This window comes from Perognathus longimembris, chromosome 9, assembly GCF_023159225.1.
Source record: "Perognathus longimembris pacificus isolate PPM17 chromosome 9, ASM2315922v1, whole genome shotgun sequence".
Classification (NCBI taxonomy): domain Eukaryota; kingdom Metazoa; phylum Chordata; class Mammalia; order Rodentia; family Heteromyidae; genus Perognathus; species Perognathus longimembris.
Window position 1 is genome coordinate 43633357 of NC_063169.1, and position 22477 is coordinate 43655833.

The 22477-nt window shown below is 36.6% G+C and overlaps 1 protein-coding gene and 1 pseudogene across 1 annotated transcript in view; one reads left to right on the forward strand and one right to left on the reverse strand.

Annotated features, from left to right (window-relative positions):
- Nucleotides 1-22477, forward strand: part of Clvs2 (clavesin 2) — a 52458-nt gene that overhangs the window by 22929 nt on the left and 7052 nt on the right. The window contains exon 3 of the mRNA XM_048354647.1: nucleotides 20960-21070. Coding sequence (XP_048210604.1) covers nucleotides 20960-21070 — 111 coding nt within the window. The remainder of the gene's footprint in view (nucleotides 1-20959; nucleotides 21071-22477) is intronic.
- Nucleotides 14623-15928, reverse strand: LOC125357707 (annotated as a pseudogene).

The window sequence follows — 22477 nt, forward strand, 5'->3', positions numbered from 1 at the left end:
GTTTTCTTCTACTTTCACAAACATGGAGAACTTCAAAGGATCTTAAAAAAGAGTTAAAGTGACTCCAATGCTTCATAGAAATGCTTTCAAAGAAATATTAGGCTAATTTGAGTAGCACCATGGACAGCTCCACTGAACTTCCTTTGGTTGTGTTTTCTTTGTTGTAAGTCTATTTTATTTAAATTGGGTTTTGATTTTCCCCCCCCATACATCGTTGGTTTTAAAATCAATATCACTAACTCTTAAAATAGGCTGATGTCACTGCAAGCAGTTGTTTTGTTCAGTATGCCTGAATTTTGCAGGTAAAGCATTTGAGAATCATGGCTACAGTTTCAAGTGGTCAAAGTTCTCCTAATGAGACTTTTCCCCTTTCATTTCTGTCCTTGGTGTTGTCAGATTTATTAGTAGAAACTTATATATTGGAATTGAAAATACTATTAACCATCTTGTTCCTTCTACATGGAGATTTCCCATAATGTTATTTATTATCTAATTTTCAAATGCATAACATTTGTACATTGAGAACAGGAAGAGAAATGATGCACTGTGATTTATGTTTAGTCATAAGAAAGAAAGATTTTCCTTTTTGCCAAAGACAGCTGCTAGAAAAAATCATATTTTACTTAATTGTTTTTTCATGAAAATTTCTTTGAAGAATAATTGAAGGGCTATAGTTAACAAAAACTGCACTTCCTAACAATTTCTAGAATTGAGCAGGCTTTAGAATCTAGCAATTCTGAGCTTAAATTTTGCCTCTGTAGCATCTATGTTTTGAAATAGAATGTTTAACTATATGAGTCATTTTAGTCACATATAAACAAAAAAGTTCTTGCCTTCCATGTGCTATTAGTAGAATTAAACAATATATCATATGCGAAAATATCATAATACCTGAACAGAGAAGGGTGAACTTACTTCCCCACTTTCCTGTGCTCAAGAATCTAATGTAAGTTCATTTATGTAACAAAAACACTGACCTTGGAAACAGAAATCCAATTATTTTCCAATAAAATCATCTAATCAAAGATAGAAGGACATGAAAAACTTATCAACTGAAGTTTGAGATGAAATATTCCCTAATATGTCATAGTCTGTAAATAATGCACCTTTTTGAAAAACCATAAACACTCTTCTTTAACAAATGTCTAATCCTTGCATCTTTCAGATAGTAAGACAATAATTAAAGATTATTATAGTAGTTATTAGTTATTTAAAATGTGTTTAACTCACTTGTTTTTCTCTAGGATATAAGATGGGACTACCACAAATGTTGTTTGCTTAAACCACATGAAGAGATTCACAGAGCTATGATTCAAGTACATATCTCTCCTCATTGTTTACATCTAAATGATGGGCTCTTTGTGGAAAGAACAAGCCTCAAAGTTGTTAAGTAACTGAGTAGCTTCTGACAGGGAGCATCATGCCACTAGTTTGGTGTGAACTAAATAGAGTCATGATTCTTAAAACCTGCTAGGGACTAAACTGAACTGGTCCCTGGTGGCTCATGCTTGTAATCCTAGCTACTCAGAAGGCTGAGATCTGAGGATCATGGTGAGAATACAACTGTGGGCAGGAAAGTCTGTGAGACTCTTATCTCTGAAAAACTCCTCTAGCACTAGAAAAACTCCTGAAAAAAGCCAGAAGTGGTACTATGTCTCCAGTGGTAGAGTTCTAGCCTCAAACAAAAGCAGCTCAGGGTCAGCGCCCAGCACTGCTCTCCCTCCACCCCTCCCCTCTACCAAAACTGGTAAGGAATAAGATGTTAAGAAATCATAAAAACCATGATATGAAGGGGTAAATATCTCATGTTTTTGGAAGATTCAAGAGGAGTAACCACAAAAGGCTATGTGGTAACTAACACAGTGAAAAATCAGCTTCTTGAGCAATGGGGATGATGTGTTTTAAAGAAGGTGGTGGCATTTAAGCATTTAAAGTATGCCACGTAAAATCACTGTAGTAAATGGTATAATGCAGTGAGAGTATTAGTACTGAGGAACATGTGGGCATCATTGTAAACTGTGTGTGTCTTTGAGAAAGATATGTGGGAGGAGATAAAGTATTACTTTAAAAATATTAAATAAAAAAGTAGTTAAAAGTATTAAGACAGCTTTTTTCATTTCTTTATTGTTAAAGTGATGTACAGAGGGGGTTACAGTTTCATACATAAGGCAGTGCATACATTTCTTATCCAACTTGATACTGCCTTGCTAATTTTTCCTTGCCTTCCCCTCCATTTTTTCCTCTTCCCCTCATGAGTTGTATAGTTGCTTTATAGTTTTGTAACTATTGCTGTTGCATTAGTTTGTCTTTTTGTCCTTTGTCTATTGATTTTGGTATTCCCTTTCCCTTCCCTAGTTCCAATACACGTATATACAATATCCAGTTACAGTAATATCAGGGGTAAAATCATGGGAAAGAAAGACAAAAGAAAAAGGGCATACTTTCACATGATATGCTGAACATAACAACAGTGATATACCACTTGTTTCCATAACTTGGAGTTCATTTCTCTTAACATCATCTTATGTGTTCTAATGGACATAGCTATTGAGCTATTGTAATCTTCTGCTAGGACTGTCCTAGACGTGTACTAATTATTTCCAATGAGGGAAACCATGGAGTCTACGTTTCTTTGGGTCTGGCTCACTTCACTTATTATGATTTTTTTCCAAGTCCTTCCATTTCCTTATGAATGAGGCAATGTCATTTTTTCTGAAAGAGGCATAGAGTTCCATTTTGTTTATGTACCACATTTTCTTGATCCACTCATCTACTGAGGGGTATCTGGGTTGGTTCCATATTTTAGTGATGATAAATTGTGCTGTGAAGAACATAGTTGTGCTGGTGACTTTGGTGTGGTCTTGTTTGTAATCTTTTGGGTAGATGCCCAAAAGTGGGGCTACTGGGATAGGGGAGCTCTATGTTTAGCCTTTTGAGGAATCTCCATACTGCTTTCCAGAGTGATTGAACAAGTTTACACTCCCACCAACAGTGTAGTAGGGTTCTCTTTTGCCCACATACCCTCCAGGGTCCTTGTTATTAGTTTTCTTGATAATGGACATTCTTACTGGGGCAAGGTGGAATACCTGTATTGTTTTGTTTTGATGTTTGCTATCCAGAACCTATTTTTGTGCACATGATAGCTATTCTACCTAGTGCTAGTTGTTTTAGCTATGGACATACAAGTTGCATTCCTCCCCAGAATTGTCTTGTCAATGATTTCTACTTCGCCAGTGGGTTTTGCCTCTAGGAGACATAGATAAGCATAATTGACCATGTCAATGCAGAAGTAGAAATGCAATGCCCTCTTGACCACATCCTAAACAAACCTAACTGGCCACCCCCACTCCAGAGCATCTTGTGGAACCAACTATTACTCTTCTGTGACTGCATTACAGATGAATGTTTCCTTCTGTATCACTTGAGTTTCTCATGAGTTTTCATCTTGACCGCACACCTTGATGAGAGTTTCATAAGCACCTCTTGGTTTCAATCTGTTATCCAAGCAACCCAACTTAAAACACAGACATATTTACAGCTTTTTACAACTTTATGAACTATGTTATAATACCTTTATGATGCTACAAGATAGTAGTCCATATAGCAGCATTATGAAATAAACAGTAGGATGACAGATTTCTAGGATGGATCTTATTGGAATAACTTTTGCAAAGGGGTTGTAAATATCGTTAGAAGGTCTCTTATTTTGAACAGTTGAATACATCTGATATTTCTCATTTATATAATTATATAATTTTCTTTTCCAAATATATTTGGTGTCTTCCTCTATTTCTCTAATGATATAATTTTTATGTGGTGCATTCTAGTTGTCTTCTTAAAAACTCACATTATGGCCATTCATTCCTAATGACTAAATGTTTTTAATTCTCCTGAAGTTCACGTACTAGAATCCTAATATCTTAATGTGATGATATTTGGAAATAGGACCTTTGGAAAGTCTTTGGGTTTTCAGGATGGTACCATTATGTTAGATCAGGCTCTGGAAGAACAGGCATAGGATGACCTCCCTTCCTCCCTCCTTCCTGCCCTCCTTCCTTTCCTTCCCTCATCCCTTCTTTCCTTTCTTTCTTTTCTGTGAAAGAAAACCTAGAGAGGATGCTCACTTAACCATGCTGATACTCTGTTCTTGAATTTTCTAGCCCTAGATCTATGAGAAATAAATGTTTAAGCCAACTCAGCTAAGAGGTTAATTTGGTTGTATTGTGGCATTCATAAAGAAGAAAAGTAGAAAATAAATTTGCAAAACTTACTGATACCACATAATAGAAGGACATGAATACCACTCTAAAATATTTGAATTTTCTCTATAACTTTTGACTTGACAGGCCAAGTGTATTTAGTAAATAGAGTTTTAGGAATACTGTGATAAAGGATGGGTTAATCAGAAGATAAGGTAACAGTTTAATATGCTACTGGTTCATCTTAGACATGCCATCAAGCATACGTCTTATCAGTAGTAAGAATCGTGTGTATTAAAACACAGATACATCTTTTTGTCTTGTGTGTAAGTTTATCTGCTTTGAGGAAGCAATAAAATGGTGGGACAAAGGTAAAACAAATGCATTAGTGACACTAGACACTGTTGAAAATAACCCATCCAACTTGTGGTGATTATGGGTTGGGAGAAACACTGGGAGAAAATGAGGAAAGAAGTAACACTGTTACTTGGCCTTATTACCTGTTAATGGCCTTATTACCTGGCTTATCTAATTGTAAGTCCTCTATACATCACCTGTACAATGACAATTTAATAAAAACTCACAAAGAGATGAAGCAGTTTTGTTAAAAGCACTGTATGACTAGTTCTTGTGGGTATCCTACATGAAGAATTGGTAGTAGACCTGAAGAAATATTACTATCACTTAGTGTAATGCCTATAAATTCTGCACACTGGCTATTCAGCAAGCCATATAGTGAGTAAAGTTGAAGTAGTATAAATGTCAATTGTCAAATGTCAATTATCACTGATAGTTTTTCAATGTTTTTGTTTCTCCTTTTACACCATTTTCTTTATGGCTTTGTATTGGACTTTTAAATAGGATGTCAATAAAATGTGTGGGTTTGGTTTTTTTATTGTCAAGGTAAAATACAGAGGGGTTACAGTTACATAGGTTAGGTAGTGAGTACATTTCTTGTCCAACTTGTTACCCCCTCCCTCATTTCCCCCTACCTTTCCTCCTCCCTAATCTCCCCCAGTTATATAGTTAGTTTATGACATATTGCCTTGTAAGTATTTCATTGGTTGACCTTTTACCCTTTGTTTTACCATTTTAATTTTAGTGTTCCCCTTCCCTTCCCTAATTCAGACAGACAAGCATAAAATACCCAGGGCACCACACTCAAATACAGTGACAACAGGGGCTTATTCATGGGAAGATGGACAGAAGTAAAAAGAAATAATTTCACATAGGTCTTTGAAAAGTTAGTTCTTTTTTGTTTATTTCTACCAATGCTTGATCTTTGATCTCCTCTCTAGTCCATTGGGGCCATCATAAGACACAAAGAGACTGGGTTCTCCAACTGTGTCATGTTTTATCTTCAGTAGGATCCCATTTTGCAAAAACTTCATCTAATGTTCTTTTTTAATGAGCTTGGTGCTTTAGCAGTATGAAACAGGAATGAGTCATTGTGAAGTCAAGCTTCCTGACACCTAAAACTATATGTTGTTTAGACTCATATATCATTGTTTGCTTAGAGAATTGCTCATGCCCTGCTGGAGAAGCATAAAGGTCAGTGCTGTCTTCAGTAACATTTTTTTCTTCTCCAAATCTGCTTCCCCTTTCTCGCTATCCATAGCTCCAAATACCTTTTCAGCATCACTGTATTGGAATGCAACGAGGCTTTGCAGTTCCATATGACTATTCATATTTATCTTAATGTTAATTTCTGAGATCAAAACTACTTCAGTTCAACTAAGTGGAGTAAACACGAGGGCTTCAAGTCTACTTTATTTGATATACCTTAGGGTGAATTCAAAATAGCTGTGTAAGGAAAATTTTAATCATTTCTAGAAAATTATCATTTGGTTCATCACCAAGTTGAGGAATGGCAAATTTCTACTGTTTAGGTGCCTCTATTATGTTACTTTCATTTGCAAAAACAAATGCTGTTTTTATAGCTAGCCCAGATATCTATTTAAAGAGGAAATAATGGGGGAGATATTGGTTAAAAATAAAATATAAATGAGTTCTATAAATCTTCTGTAGAGTTAAGGGACGCTACATCATATACTTGAAGTTTGGTAGAAGGGCACCTGTAAGGCTGTAAGATTCTTGTCACAAATATCCATATATGTGTGTGTGTGTGTGTGTAGCAACCACAAGAAGTGATGAATACAGTAACTTGATCATAGTGATATTTCATTACATATATCATGTCATGATAGAATTGTTTTATAATTAGTACTTGTTTTTTTTCCATTGATGTTTCTACTACTCTACTACTGTTTTCTGTTCTCATACTGCCTTTATGAGTAGAAATTTATCTCCTTTTCTAGTTTGAAATCATTGAAATAATTATTTGATTTTTCCCAGTTGTTACTCTTTATGCTTTGTTTTCCTTAAAATACATTTCCTGTTGAATGCTGGGGTCAGAGTCTGTCATCGTAGCTATCTGGGAGGCATATATTAGGGAATTATGTTTAGAAACCCAAGTGCTCATTAAAAGTTCATCAAACTACCTCAACCAGTGGCTGAGCATGGTGGCACAGACCTGTTATCACAGCTAGGGGCAAGCATAATGTCTGGGCAAAGTGTTGCACACCTGTCATACTAGTAACAATAAGAAGCAAAAATTGACAATCATGATCAGGCTGACTTTGGCATAAAGTGAAACCTAATTTTGAAACTAATGCAAATCAGGTTGGTGGAGAGGCAAATATAATAGAGCACCTGATTAGCAAAGGAGAGGCCAATCACAAGTTGTGTTCAAACTACAGAACTATAGGTAGGGAGATAGATAGATAGATAGATAGATAGATAGATAGGCAGATAGATGGGTGACAGTTAGATAGACAGACAGATAGATAGAAGATAGACAGACAGACAGACAGACAGACCGCTAGATAGAGATAGATTATATTTAAAGAAGTCATAGGAAGAGAAGTAAATGCCTGTGATCAATCTGGCATTTTAAGTTGGAAAACCATCCCTAATAAGCTTCCAAAGGCTCTTTAGCCTAAAACAGAGCATATAACTTCTATTTCAGGTTGAAAACTAATATTCATAGTTGTCAGACTGGTGTGTTAAAAGCATGAGAGAATTTACAAAAATTCTGTATTACAATATCCTTTAAATAAATATATTTTCAATGGAGTGCATTTTTTTCTCTTTTGAACTAAACTAAGAAAATAGAAGACACATGTGCTGGTTGGGAAATAGATGAGGTAATGTTACTGCTCTAAGAGTATGTAGAATATATTGTTTGTATTAGACCTAGCCACACTTCAATAATCAATTTTAATCTCTTTTCCACTGACCAATGTGTACAATTGTTGCAAAGTAGAGCAAGCAGATTTGAAAATTATTGTAGACTAAATGATTACCATGTCAAACAACAGCTCAATTAGGTAGGATTTTAAAAATTGCTGTTATTGCTTCCTCAAGAATAAAATTAATATCATGTAATAAAATTGCCTAAAATATTAGAGGTAATGTCAAAAACAAAACAAAACAAAAAACAGCAAAGAAGTCAGACCCCAGTGGTTCACACCTAGCTGCTCAAGAGGCTTTGATAGGAGGGCAGCAGTTCAAAGCCAGCTCAAGCAGAAAAGTCCGCATGAGACTCTTATCTCCAATTAATCACTCAGAAGTAGGGTTGTGGCTCAAAGTGGTAGAGCACTAGCCTTGAGCAAAAGAGCTCAGGAAGAGTGCCCAAGTCCAGAGTTCAAGCCCCATGAACTACTGTCTCCCTCAAAAAACAAAATAAAATAGAACAAAACAAAAAACAAACAAAACCTACAACGACTAAAGTAATTCTTTGTTGTCTATTCTTGCTTCAAGTACGTCAAAGAGTTTTTTTTTTAAAAAACTATTTGTGGGCTGGGAATATGGCCTAGTGGCAAGTGTGCTTGCCTCCTACACATGAAGCTCTTGGTTCGATTCCCCAGCACCACATATACGGAAAACGGCCAGAAGGGGCGCTGTGGCTCAGTTGGCAGAGTGCTGGCCTTGAGCAGGAAGAAGCCAGGGAAGGTGCTCAGGCCCTGAGTCCAAGGCCCAGGACTGGCCAAAAAAAAAAAAAAAAAAAAAAAAAAAATATATATATATATATATATATATATATATATTTGTATCTTAGTTGTATTTTTTTTTTACTAATTGTTCTTTTCCACCTTTAGACATGAATCTTTTTGTCAGGATTATACTTGCTTTTTAAAATTTTGACATATTACTATTTTCTATTTTATAAGAAATATTTAAAACTCATAATCTCAGAAAATTAAAAGACAGAAAATGGCAAGCTGATTTGTCTGTTTTCCATTGGAAAGCATCTTTTCTGAAAAAAAAACTTTATCTTTCAAAAAGCAACAAAGGACTATATCTGGAAAATGTTTTATTAAATACTAGTAGATTTTTTTCCTGTTTTTACCAAATGAATATAACAGCAATAATATTTGGCAGATTTTAGAATGTGGAACTTAGAGAAGGATAGTCATAGATCAATGGAACAGAATAGAAAATTCAGAAATAGACTTTCCAAATATGACCAACTGACATTTGACAAAATAAAAGCATAATCAAATGGAAGGAATACATCTTTATTCAGCAAATGGTGCTGGAATTAATTAGCTGTCTAGTTGCAAAAAAAAAAAAGAACTTCAAATTTCAAACTTTATGCAGTAACTCAAATGAATATTAAGATAAAATAAAGCTATTGGAAAAAAAAAGAAAAATTTGTGATCTTGGCTAAGCAAATGGGTCTTAGATTTGATTCTATAAGTCATTAAATCAAACCTCTTCAAAAATTTGCTATAAGAAGTATGGGGGAAGGGTGGGTACGGAAGGGATGGATGAGAATGTTGAAAGCACTGATCAGGATATATTGTATTCAAAAACTGTTTTGTTAAATAACAATGTCTTTCTATGACTACTTCAAGATATACAAGATTAACTGTACAACTTGAGGCATTGGGAGTAGGGAAAAGTGGGAGAAAAATGAGGGAGGGGATAACAAGTTGGATAGAAATGTACTCACTACCTTACATATGTAACTGTAACCCCTCTGTTTATCACCTTGACAATAAAATTAAATTTAAAAAAACAGTTGATACTGAGTATATAAGATTATGGTTCCCAGATATGTCTAAGAATATATGGATTTTTCAGTGGTGGATGCCAAAATAAAAAAGTAAAATAAAATAAATTGACTTTTCACAAAGGTAAAAAAAGTTTGCTTTATGAAATGCTGCTAAAAATGAGAAGATGAATCACACACACTGGGATAATATATTTGCAAACTACATGTCTGAGAAGGGACTTTTATCTAGGTCATGAAAGACCTTTAAAATTCACAATGAGATATACTTCTTATCATGGCTTATTAGTCAAAGAAGTAAAAACACTAAACAAATTTTAGAAAAGATCTAGAGAAGCAAGTTATCTCAGATATTATTTGTAGGAATGAAAAGTGGTGTAGTCATTTTGGAAAATAGTTGGAAGTTTCTTATTAAAACACGAGACTATAAACACACAGTTGCATTCTTGAAACCTATCACACAGAACAGAGAACATGTTCACACATTTCACACTCAGATATTTGTAGCAGTTGCATTTATTATGACTCCAATCTGAAAAAAAATTAAGATGCTGAACAGTTAAAATGGTTGCACATTTGTACTATATAATAATGTTCAACAATATAAATGAAAAAAGTCCAAGAATAAATCCTATTGAAATATTCAACAATTTGGAATTTACATGTGTATCCATCACATGGTGAGAAAAGTTATTCTCAGAAAGCGACATACTGTATCCACCACACATATAATGTTTGCAAGTCAATAATACTTTAGAGATAGAGAAGAGATGGATGTTTAGCTCAAGTTAGGACCTGGGGACAGAGCGGTAGGGTTGTAACATTGAAGGCATGCCATGAAGAGGCTTTTAGTGATAAAATTATGTATCTTGAATATGGTATTTTTATGCAAAAATAAACAGATAAATTTACATAGAGGTATACAAATACACACAGTCAGAAATGAGTGCTTGCTAAATTGGTGGCATGAGAGCAAGGCTTGAAGACTATACCAGTGACAGATTCCTGGGCTTGTGGTTTATGTTACTATAGAGTTGCACTGGGGGAAATTGAGTCATAGGTGACCACAACGATTGGTATTTGTGATTTTCTATGTGTCTATAATTACTTCAAAATCAAAAAGGACAAATATCACAAAGTTGGCATCCTACTGCTAGCATTTTGCCAATATGTTTGAGGCAAAAGAAATAGTTGTAAAATACAAAAAAGAACCCACTTTATTCCTTTATAACAATATCATAGGATTGTCTTCAGAAGACATGTTCATTTTATATCATTTACCAAAGTAGCACATTCTGGTGTTTGTATCTGGTGAAATTTACATGTCAGCTATCTGACATATAGAAATAAAATGATTCAAAGTAAAATCTACCTTTTTGTTGGTTTTATGTGCAAAGGAGTGTCTTGATGACTTTGGAGATGTTAGGAGGTTTTCTTTTTAGAAACAAGAGATAAAGATTGAAAGGAAGATTTCCATTGGCGCACACATTGTAGACGTGCACATGAACATCAACACACATAAAACTAATGTTCAGGAAAGGAAACAGCAGAATAGGGTCCCAGAGAGAGATATGTAAATGCCAAATCATATGGATGAGGTCTGATAGCGCGTTGAAGATGAAGATATTGGATAAGAAGCCACTGTGGTTTTCTTGATCTTCTAGAACTTGCTGGGCATGGTGTTGCATGCCTATACCTAGCATTTAGGAGGCTGAAACAGAATGATACAAGTTTTGGGATCTGGTTGAGCTTGACTTTACCCCCAAAGAAGATTAAAATAAAAAAAACAAACCAAAATGTCTAGCCTCCATCTCAGTTAAATTCAGTTCCAGTTGAACTATTTTATATTCTAAGGAGTAGAGAACGCATTTTTAAAACTCATACCTCAAACAGGTGTGGTAGAATACACTACTGAGTCTTAGCTACCCATGGGATTGGGTAACAATATCACTTGATCTCATAAGTTTGAGACCCATTGGGGCAATCCTGTCTCAAAAACAAATTACTTACATAAACAATTCATGGTCTTCTACGTATAAAAGCACATGTACTGTCCCATTGAAAGACTCTCATGTTATAGAGATAGGCAAGTAAACACTTTTATTACTAGTTTCAGAATTCTTTTGCTCAATTAGTCTTTGTTAGGTATCCAGGAAGCGAGGGAGGGTAAAGAATATAATTTCTTTTACTTATTGTCATGTATGCTCAGAAAAAAGTTTAAGCTAAGCTAAAAAGCTTTATACACACAGCACACACATATTCTCAGCTGTCATTTTAAAAGACACTTCTTCATTCAAATAATGCATGTTTCTTTGAGAACATTATACAAAGGTCAATGGAAATGTTTTGCTTTTTATGCCATGACTGAGATTGTGGAAGGAAATAGTCCAGATACATGTGGATGCCCTGATAAAAATTCTTGAATAATTGAGAGGCTTGTATTACTTGTTCATGTGACTTCGTAGTTCAACAGGTGGTAAACATTGACATAGTCACTCTCTTTAAGTGTACCATGCTTCAACAACTTTGTGAATGCTATACTTTAACACAAATTTATTTGTCAGACATCTTTGTAGTTATTAGAAAGAAATGTTCTAAAAATAGCTTTGGGCAGTTATTACTTGGCAATAAAGTCACAAGAGTGTACAGAAAGAAGAAAAAATTCTTTTCAGGGCATATATATTTCCTGGTGGTTTAATTAGAATCTTCTTAAACTAACACCAATTGATAAGTATCTACAGGATTTTATACCAAATGGAAGGAAAGCACAATAAAATCTCTGAGGCATTGAATTGAAATTTCCTTTTTTTATTTGAAATTACATTTATTACGTGTTTTTGGATTTGCAGAAAGGAGTAATGACCCCAAGCCAAAGTCTTGTGCTCTTCTTACAGTAGAAATAAGAGATAAGAGAAAGAGAATATTTATTTTTTAGTTAAGTGAACTGAGACATCAACCTCTCTAAATCCAAGCTTACAGAAGATGTTTGAAGACAGAGTGGGGACTCCTCATGAGCAGTAGCAGGCACAGAAGCTGCCTAAAATGTGAATTTTGGTCACATTATGTGCTTGAAACTTCTTAGCTCCTTTCAAACTACATTTATAAAGCACTGCTTCAAAATCCATATGGAGACTCCACGGTATTGGCAGGTGTTGGTAGAGCTGAAAGCTGGCAAGTGATTGGAAAGCCACTGTTGTGGCTTCAGTAATCTATTCTCTCCAAGTTCTTGCGAGTTCTATGTTATTGGTAATTGACTTACAATAGGGGGAAAATGTATTTTTTCACTATTATTTTAAAGTACACAGATAGTTTTGCAATAAAAAGGTGCATATTTACTGTATTCACAAATCCCTTTTGCATATTCTGTGTGTTTATCATAACTTGAACTAGTGCTTGTGGACATCTTCATAAAAAATGATCTACTGACACTGAAACTCATCACATCATACACAATTCCCATGGAACAGGACCACTTCTGTTTCAGTGTCTAGTAAAACTAGCCAAGATTAAGATGTAGCATCATCCTCTCCACAGTTCTGTCCTATGTGTCTCCTACATCCAATCATTTTCTAGTTTTATAGAAAATATTTCTCCTATTTCCTATAATTTCCACCTTTATAGGACTAGGATTCAGGTTCTTTCTGGTGCTAACAGCTTTGATCTCACATTTTTACTGTCTTTATATATCTATATTCACTTTCTTCTAGGAATTTAGTCAAGTGGAAAAAATATGGAAATTGTCACCAAAGAAAATAGACAGGTCAAGAGAAAAATCTCCAATTTTTATCCTAAGGATTTGCAATGGAAACATTGTGTTTTTAATTTCCTCAGTTCCCACATCTTACTCCATCTTCTACTTTTTACAGGCTGTGAATCTAGGCAAATTCCTGGAATACAGATGCTGATCCCAAGCTACTTTGTTGTTTCAGAAAATAACTGAACTAAAACTCTAGATGTTAACAAGTTTTTGTTTTGAAACTGAATGGGTATACATTGATTGCACTCAAATATATCTATATTTACATATGTGTGTATGTATGTATGTATGGACATATACATACATACATACATACACACATATCAACTTATTCCAGGATACATACTCTTGCTAAACCAATGTCCCTGAGATACAACTGCACCGGAAAATCACCAATATCTCAAGATCAATTCAACATACTACTTCCTTCATTCAGTTTTTCTCTCTAGTTTCTTAGTCTTCATTTTCCTTTCTCATAAAATGATGTGAAATTTTTCTTTTCCCATTTTATATTGTTATTCTATTTAACAGTATATAATTTCTTTTATGGTGTGGACTCTTTATTTCTCTTTATTTTCTCTATATTTCTCTCTATATATTCCCTATATTTCCCATCCTTAGGTAGTTTTTAGTAAATATTTCTTAAATTAATGCTCAGAGTGTTTTTGTCTTCCTGCTGATTTTTAAAAAGTGTGTATGATTTTACTAATACAAATATTAATACAGGTATTCACACATATATAGAGTGTATATGTCCATTTCAGAACATTTGAAAAATATAAAATATATTAAGAATAAGTCTCCTATTCTAGCTAACCTGGTTTACCTTGGAGTGTTTATCCAGATATATTCCATTTTTAAAAATAAATTAATTTTCCTTATTTATTAGCCTGTTGTTATATTCTGGTTATTTTTGCCAATTTGAATTTATTTAATATAACATATCAGTGGCTCTTTAATATCCCATATTATAAATATTATTTATTCCTTTTTATTGAAATAAATTAAAGTTGATTCCAATATTTCCCAATCATATATAAAAATTTGCCCCAGTGAATCACAGTGTCTTTTTTTTTGAAGTGAGACAAATCCTTTATTAGAAAATATATCAAAATCCTGGCCCTCTGAGCCAGGACCAGAAGAGGGAGCTACCCCAGCACTTGGCAGAAAGTGCCCACAGAAGGGCTTCCTTCACCAGACAGCTTCCTTGGAACTATAAATAGAATAAATATTCAGAGATTGCAGGGGAAGCCAGATCACTCTTCTCGGAAGTGATCTCTATGGAAGAGAAAGGGGCTTGGGACCCAGCCTTACCCCTACCCCATGGACAAGGGACTCCCAGGAGTCATCACATAAAATCATGACATCTAGAATTCACAGTCATAAGCTGTGGCAGGTGACCCTAGAAAAAGGAACTGCTAAGTCTAGAGGAGCCCAGCTCCAGTCCCGCAGTGAGGAGAGGTCTAGGGCCCCTGGCATAGCACTAGAGCTCAATTCTCCCACACTTCTCTGAGAGGAGTGACGAGCTGAGGGTGGGTTGAATACCACCCCTTTGATTCAGTTTCATGATTGAGGTCGGCAAGGAAGAGTCAGTGTGAACCATGGGGGACTGTATGGTTGGCAGTAGGCAGAGCGCCAGGCCTAGCTGGGGGCCGATGCTGCAGCATCTCTTGATGGAAGGCTTGGGAGGACAGGTGGGTAACGAGGACCAGAGGGAGCACGAGGACCTCAAGGATCAGTCCCAATGTCTGCTGTGACATTTGTATACAGAGGACCCAGCTCCCCAGCCAGCAATCTGTATGTCAATGAGTTCATTCTATCTTGTCCAGGAATTCTGCGTACCACCCAGGAGGTCAATCTGAGGGTTATAAATTGGAAACTAAGGCGTAGGAATCTGGAGCTCTTTAGGGATAAGAGGTTTCCTGGCTAAGGAAACAGAAACTTGAGGATACAGTAACAATTTCCAGATAGCTCTCCCTACCTGCGGGGATTTTCCTCATTGTCCCCATCTCTTCGGTGCTTCACCATGTTTTAGTGTCCCACACATGTGGAAGGCCGAGAGATCTTCATAACAGCCAGACGCATCCTGGTAATAATGTCGTCATTCTCACCACCCCAGCCCCAGTATTCATTGGGGAAGCCATTCATCTTCAGGTATTGGTCAGGAGTGAGTGCTGAGAGCCCTCTAAAGTACTGAGAGTATGGAAGGCTGTACCCAAACTTGTTCATGGCAACAGCTACATAGTGGGATCCCCGAGGGTCACACACATACAAATTGTGGTCATTTTCTGGCAGGAGATCTACATCATGTAAGAATAGACAGTCCCACTCTTCGTCACGAAGGGCCTCTCGCACTATGTTCAGTAGGTTTGCCCTATTAAGTGTTCCATTTCCAGCCTGGTGGATGTCGTAGATGGCGTAAGCAAGCTTCTGGCGCTGCAGGAAGGAATGTAAATGGTAGAGCAGCAGACACAGGTGATGCTCCCGGGCACGATGAGGTACAATAATGGCTGTTTGGGAGCGGGGTTCATACCCTGCAGGGCGGTACCGGCCCCCTGGTTCCACCGGGGGATTCCACTCTACAATCGCTGCTACTGATGGCACTGGGCTAAAGGACACCGATACAGGGCCCACTAAAAGAGGAGACCATTCAGGACAGTAGGGCAGAGCTTGAGGAGCTAGAGGACCCCCTGTGGCTACGGGGCCCCCAGGCAGATGACTGAGGTTAGTGTAGACATCCTGGGGGTAAGAAGAGTCAAATGTTGGCCCCTGCTCTCTGCCAAATAGGGCACTAAGACTTTGGAAGCCCCCTAGTGACAGGTACATCATGACAGCCAGCTGGGAGCCCACAAGTAGAGCCAGGGTACAGGGCCTCTCCAGGAGTCTCCACAACATCCTGACTTGAGGCCTAGGTTCAAGCAGTCTTATTCCGGACAGTGGGGGTTCCAGGGGGTTCCGGGGGTACACCAATGGGAGGCATTATCTAGAATTGGAAATGTCACAAAGAAGAGGAAGGCTCCATCCAGCTCCTCACAGCAAATCTGGTACCAGCTTGGAGTGGCCTCATGAGAAGCCAGGACGAAGTAGGAGACAGGCTCTTTCCGTTCTTCACGGGGGAGCAGCAAGCCCACAGCCCCGAAGCGAAGCAAAGTGAACGAAGAGTGGTCAGGAGCAGGGCAGGGGTGGCGTCCTTTTCCTTTCTACCTTTCCAGGTTCCAGTGCCGGTGGGGAGGAGGGCGCCTGCTGGTCGGGGTGCCTGGGCCGGCTCACCTGGTGGGTTTCCAGTGGTCACCGCCACCCGACAGCCGGGCAGGGACAGCAACAACCATCTTGGAAGCCCACAGTGTCTAATTGGAGCGATATTATGAGACATATAGAGTAGGAATGGAACTTTATTTTCATATTTTCTAAACCTGTATTTTCCAAATAGAAAGTGATAATTCCTATTCCTTTAGGACTTGGTTTCAAACCTTTAGGAGCAATCTTGGCTACTTTCACAGGCTTGATGAAGATGAGTGTGTCCTGAAATAGCCACCTAGGAACTTTAGCCTGATTCTTAGGCAATTTGCTATTCTTAGTTTCTCTAGCAGTTCTGCTCCTTAACTCCCCGTTGGCAATTTTGGATATGGAAGCATCAGCACTTCTGGATGTGTGTTATCTAAAGCAGTTTGAGAGTCAAGTGGGAGACTGAATCCATTATTGAAATGCCAGCTGAAGTAAAAGTAGAGCGTTCCCGCTGTCAGCTGATGTATATAGATTGACTATATAAACCTTAACACAGGTTACAAGAAATGACTACATAATTCCATATTGTTCAGGAATGATAGTTATTTGTCACTTTTTTTGTTCATTTGGTTTTCATAAAATATCCTTTTGTTAGGAACTGGATGACGTGTCTTTTTTTTCTCTTTCTTTCTCTCTTCCTTTTTTTTTTTTTTTTTAAATGATGGTGTATGTCTTTCCTTGGGCTCTTTCCTGCTGTCAGATTTGACTCAATGTGATACTTCATGAATTTTGAGGATGTGTGAGGATAGCTTCTTTCATGTTCTTGAGGCTTTCTCACTTCTTGGTGGCATTAGGCAAACAGCAGCAATGGCTGACTTAAATAAGCCTGGCATCTTCATACAAGTCTAGGGGGCTGTGACTTACTTCAATTTGTTATCAAACTTCTCTGACAAAAAAAGCAGCTGTGAGAATACCACATCTGTTTAATTCACAGAAGAGATGTTTGGGCCTATTTAGTTAAATGAAGACAAAACAGGTTACAAATCAGGTTTGTGTTGAGTTTATTTTGAAAAATACTGGATTTATCTCCAGAACCTAGAAGCCAAGTGTGTTATAGATTATTTCTTTCTATCTAACCAAAGTTCTGTTTTTGTATGCCTACCTACATAACAGATTTGTAATGAGCAATGAGGAGTAAGTGGCTGAGATAAAACATCCCCCTACCTGTGCCCATTTTAATTTTAAACTCATATCTTCAATGTGTGCTTTGTATTTATTTAAATAGGGGTAATTATCACTTATAAGAAAAACACAAATTTCCTTTAGCTGATTATTAAATAATTTCCTGACCCCTTGGTGGAAAACACTATTTGGAATGTATCTGTAAAAATCCTTGTATCTGTCATGAATGCCAGTGAATTCCTTGCCTGTGGCTAATGATGGGATACAGTGAGTTGGATCCCACCTATAATTGCCCCTGTTTCTGGTCTAGATCCTCCTGGCTGGGGGATGGGAGTGGGAATTTGAAATGAAAACAATCTTTGCTTTGCCTTTAGGAATCTGAACCTTCTAGAAGATGATTAAGGCATATACCCAAATAGTTGATACAAACTTATAACAGAGGGCCAGAAGGTATACAAATATTATACTATCTGGAAAAGATACAGAGTGGTTAGCATGTCATAACAGACCAGTCTTAGTAACTTTAAACACAATTGAAGAATGGTGATTGTACTGTAGGATCCAGCTGTACCTGCTGCCACAATAATCACATTTGCCTTTGGTATTAGGGCTCCCTTTCAAAGAAACTGGCACTGTGCATGCTCTCTGTCAGGTTCTCACTAATGACAAGGTACAAACTCTACCATGGTTGCACCATCGATTACTGTTTTTTTTTTCTTTTTCTTTTTCAAATTTTTTTTTTTGGGGGGGCGGCCAGTCCTGGGCCTTGAACTCAGGGCTTGAGCACTGTCCCTGGCTTCTTTTTGCTCAAGGCTAGCACTCTGCCACTTGAGCCACAGCGCCACTTCTGGCCGTTTTCTATATGTGTGGTGCTGGGGAATTGAACCCAGGGCTTCATGTATACAAGGCAAGCACTCTTGCCACTAGGCCATATTCCCAGCCCCACCATCAATTACTGTTAGTAACTGTTGTTAAAGTTCAAGACTTTTTAAAAAAGAGTTTCATGCTATCCACACAAAACCTAACTGGGAAAGAACATGAAGCATTCTTTGATGCTTGCATTAGTCTTCTCTTTTGTGGTTGGTGAGGACATGAGTAATTTTTTACTTTTTGTTGTCAATATTTCCACTAAAACATGTTTTATATTTATACTAAAAGTGTCATAAAGGAACAGTGCAATCTTTGGGATTCTAGCATAACTTTAACAATACACTTATGGAATTGATAGTGTCATATATAAAAGCTGGGTGCAACATTTTATCATTATATGTATTTGGCTAGGATGCACATAGCAGTTGAAAGAAGTAGAATATTTCAAAGGGACTAGGAAAACTATAAGAAAAAAGAAAAGAAAACATTAAATTATATAAATTTACTTCTGATTTTGTGAGTGAGACATATAATTTCTGCCCAGTGAGGATACTTAAATAAGATGGATTTAGAAACCCTAGATTCTTACTTGTGAAATAATAAACTTGCTGTGCATCTGGTTCTCAGGAAAAATCTTTTTGCTCTCATCTGTAGCTATAAACTGCACCTTGATAAAACTAAATGTTGATTTGTTATTTCATTCTCAGTCAGATAATATGCAATATATAATATTTCCTTACCCAATTTTTATATTTCATCAGAATTAATTTACAAATTTGAGTAATGCTAATAGTCCATATAGATGCTTCAGCTTTTCTTCTTAAACAACTAGATGCTTGAGACAAATATTTTTTGGTAGAAACACACACATAATTCACTGACATATCTGTGTAATGGATATATTTGTCTCATTTATAGTGCCTGCGATTCTAATGCGGAGAATATACAGGACTTACTTTGATCTTTATTTCGTAAGTGTTTGTAATAACATTCTACTTTTGAGGAAGCTCAAACATTGCATCCTGGAGGTACTTATAAACCCACCATTTTCCAAAGAAAGAGAGCTGTTTGGGTACAGTGTCAATAAAGCCTAAGAGAAATGCTGCTTTTGCTAGATCCTTGAGAGACTGATTCTTGGTTCTCTAAAGCACCCAGACTACACAAGCTGTGCACCAAGCACAAAGTGTTCTGTTCAAGGAAAAAATTATGATGAGACTGGATGAATCAGCACAAGATTCTGAAGGTAGAAATCTCAGTAACTTTCATCCCTTTTGGCAAAATGCTCACTAACTGCCACACCATTTTTCTGTCACTATCTTCTGTCTAAAGCAGTGTCACCAGCAAAGTCAATGATCAGCATCTTAGAGAGTGGTGTTATGTACCATGTAGTGCTATTTAGAGGTAAATAACTTCCCATGATACTGCACTGCATAATGATTGCCATAATCATTTTCCAAATTTGTAAAGTGTGCTTGAGCGTATTATAGCCCTCTATATATGAGGTGTGCTCAATACATAACTGATTTTCCCACATTATTGGCATTCCTATTAAGTGTTATTCTTCTCTAGTTAAAAATATGTCTCAGATATGCCTCAAAATATGCCTCAGATATGCCTCAAAAATATGCCTCAGTTCACTACACAAAGTAGATGTCTCTCTGGTTAGTTCAATCCTCACTGGAAGAGCTGAGGCAATGGAAGTTAAGGGAGTGCTGACTCAGGATAATACTTCTAAACTTATAATTCAGAGGTCCAGAAATGCTGTGGCCATATTTTCTGCTGTTATTCTAGAGACCTTTTATTGCCTAAATGGTTCTTCAGAAATGGAAGGGCCATAGTGCTCCCACATCCTGACGGTGGGGTGGTGCTATCTCTCTTTGAAGAGCTAGCATAATAGCTCCCTCTATTGCAACAGTGACCACTGCATCCTTTAGAAGGCACTTTAATTTTTATTCAAGTGCTTCTGCTTCTGAATCTATAAGATTAATAGCTGACACGAATCCTTCCCTCCAGTACTTGAGTGGAATTGGGCTCTAGACTAAGTATGTGTAGATAAAACTCATCATTTTAGTGGAGGTGGACATAAAATATACAATCTCAGGGTCTCCTGACAAATGAAGTAATGGGTATAGACACTGGGCTTGTGGTAGCAGAAAGTAGATGAGTACTAGGGTGAGAAACAAGAGGAGGGAATCAAAAAGGGTTTTTGTGGAGCAAATACTGGTGGCTCATACTTGCAATCCTAGCTACTCAGAAGGCTGAAAACTGGATAATCACTCAGTGATTTTTTTGTATAACAAGTATATAAAAGGAATCATGACAGTTGATCCTCTGAAGTCAGGTCATGCAGAAAAGATAGTTACCTCTAATTTACCACCTAAAATCTGGGCTGAAGACATGGCTAAAATAGTAGAGCACCAGTTGTGAAAAAGCAAGTAGAGCAAGCACAGAAGACTCTTTTCAACTGTCTGTTCTTGTAAGGATTGCCTTGACTACAAATTACCTGTCTCAGGATGGAAGTTACAATGCAGTGAAGTTCTTTCTTCTTAACTGCACAGACAATGTCATTCTACTGTGCAGGATAACCTTCCCTGAACCTCCTCATGTACAAAAGCCTGACTTGCCTCTCTCCCTTCCATGATCCTCTAGGATAGCTTCCCAGCACGATTTGGAGGAATTCATTTTGTCAATCAACCGTGGTATATCCATGCCCTGTACACTGTGATTCGACCTTTCCTCAAGGAGAAAACTCGGAAACGGGTATGTTTGTTTGCTTTATGTCCGTATAGTATTGCCATGGTAAAATGTGCTTCAAATGTTGCAATGCAAATATTCTATCTGTAAGAGGTCTTGTTAATTCTCAGCAGTACATGCTGAATAGAGTATCTAAGAATCTCTTATCCCATTCATTGTTATGAAAACCTCAGTGTAAATGTAATTTATATATATATGCTATATTTCCACATTAATATCAATGTACTTACTTTCAAAATAAGGACAAACAAAAGTTATACTTTTATTTCTTAATGAGTGGGTGTTTGTCATTCACAATATAGATTGCAATGAATATAGTAAATTTGGCACTATCCACTTATGTGCAAAATAGTGATGTGTAGAAAATTTGGTATTTGTTATGTAATATTTGAACTGGTCTAAGATTCAGTTTTCCTAACAAGATGGGTAATCAAAGTACATACATAATTTTTCTGAAGTCATGATAATTCATTTAAACCATTTAGAATAGGACATTATGCAAATAATAATCATTTTATTGAACAGGAACACTTCGTTATTATATTTAGTTGTACAAAGAGTTTCCAGTCAACCAAGCAGTTTATAAATACAATCCACCTTGATCAATATCATCACTTTAAGTGCATTGTATGTGCATTATTTCAGTGAATATTCTGAGAAGTATATTTAACATTTTTGTGAATAATTTGTTTCTAAAACATATTCATTTTAGGATATTCAAAGAAATTTAAGCTTATTTATCTCCTAAAACATATAGCATTTCTTCATTGTGATACCATTTAAAATTATTTCTCCTACATACACATAAATATGCATTATCTCACTACCATACTACGATGTATTTTCTTTTATTTATTCAGCCCATCAACAAACATATCCCGATCTCTTCCTCCCCAGCCTTTGGTAATCATTCTTCTATTCTCTATTCTGAAGAGCAAATTTAGTAAATGTTTTTTTCAGAGCTGAGGAAGTAAGTGTGCGGGTGGGCAAGTAACTTCCTTACTCATAGATGTAGTCGTAAGGTTGTAGAGGTAATATAGAAACTGAAAATCATCTTGTTCCACATTTAGATCTGTCTTTTTCCTTGCATGTCTCAAATCTCCAAATGGCTGATTTCACAATAAAATGTACTTCTAAAACTTATTTGGAATATAATACTAATGTTTTCTCAATACTAAGAAATGCTTAGGTATTTTAGTTTAAGAAATATTTCATTGTGATTGCAAAAGTGCATGGACTGTGTGTACCTAATATTCATAAGTGGAGGGTCTACTGTATCTGAACTTGTTGGAAATAATTCAGTACTTTTAGGAAGAACTCGGTAATGGAGCACAATTTATATTGACAATTGTTTCTACCATCAAGAGTCAAATTATACATATGTTAGAATCAGAAAGGGGATTGAAGGACCTC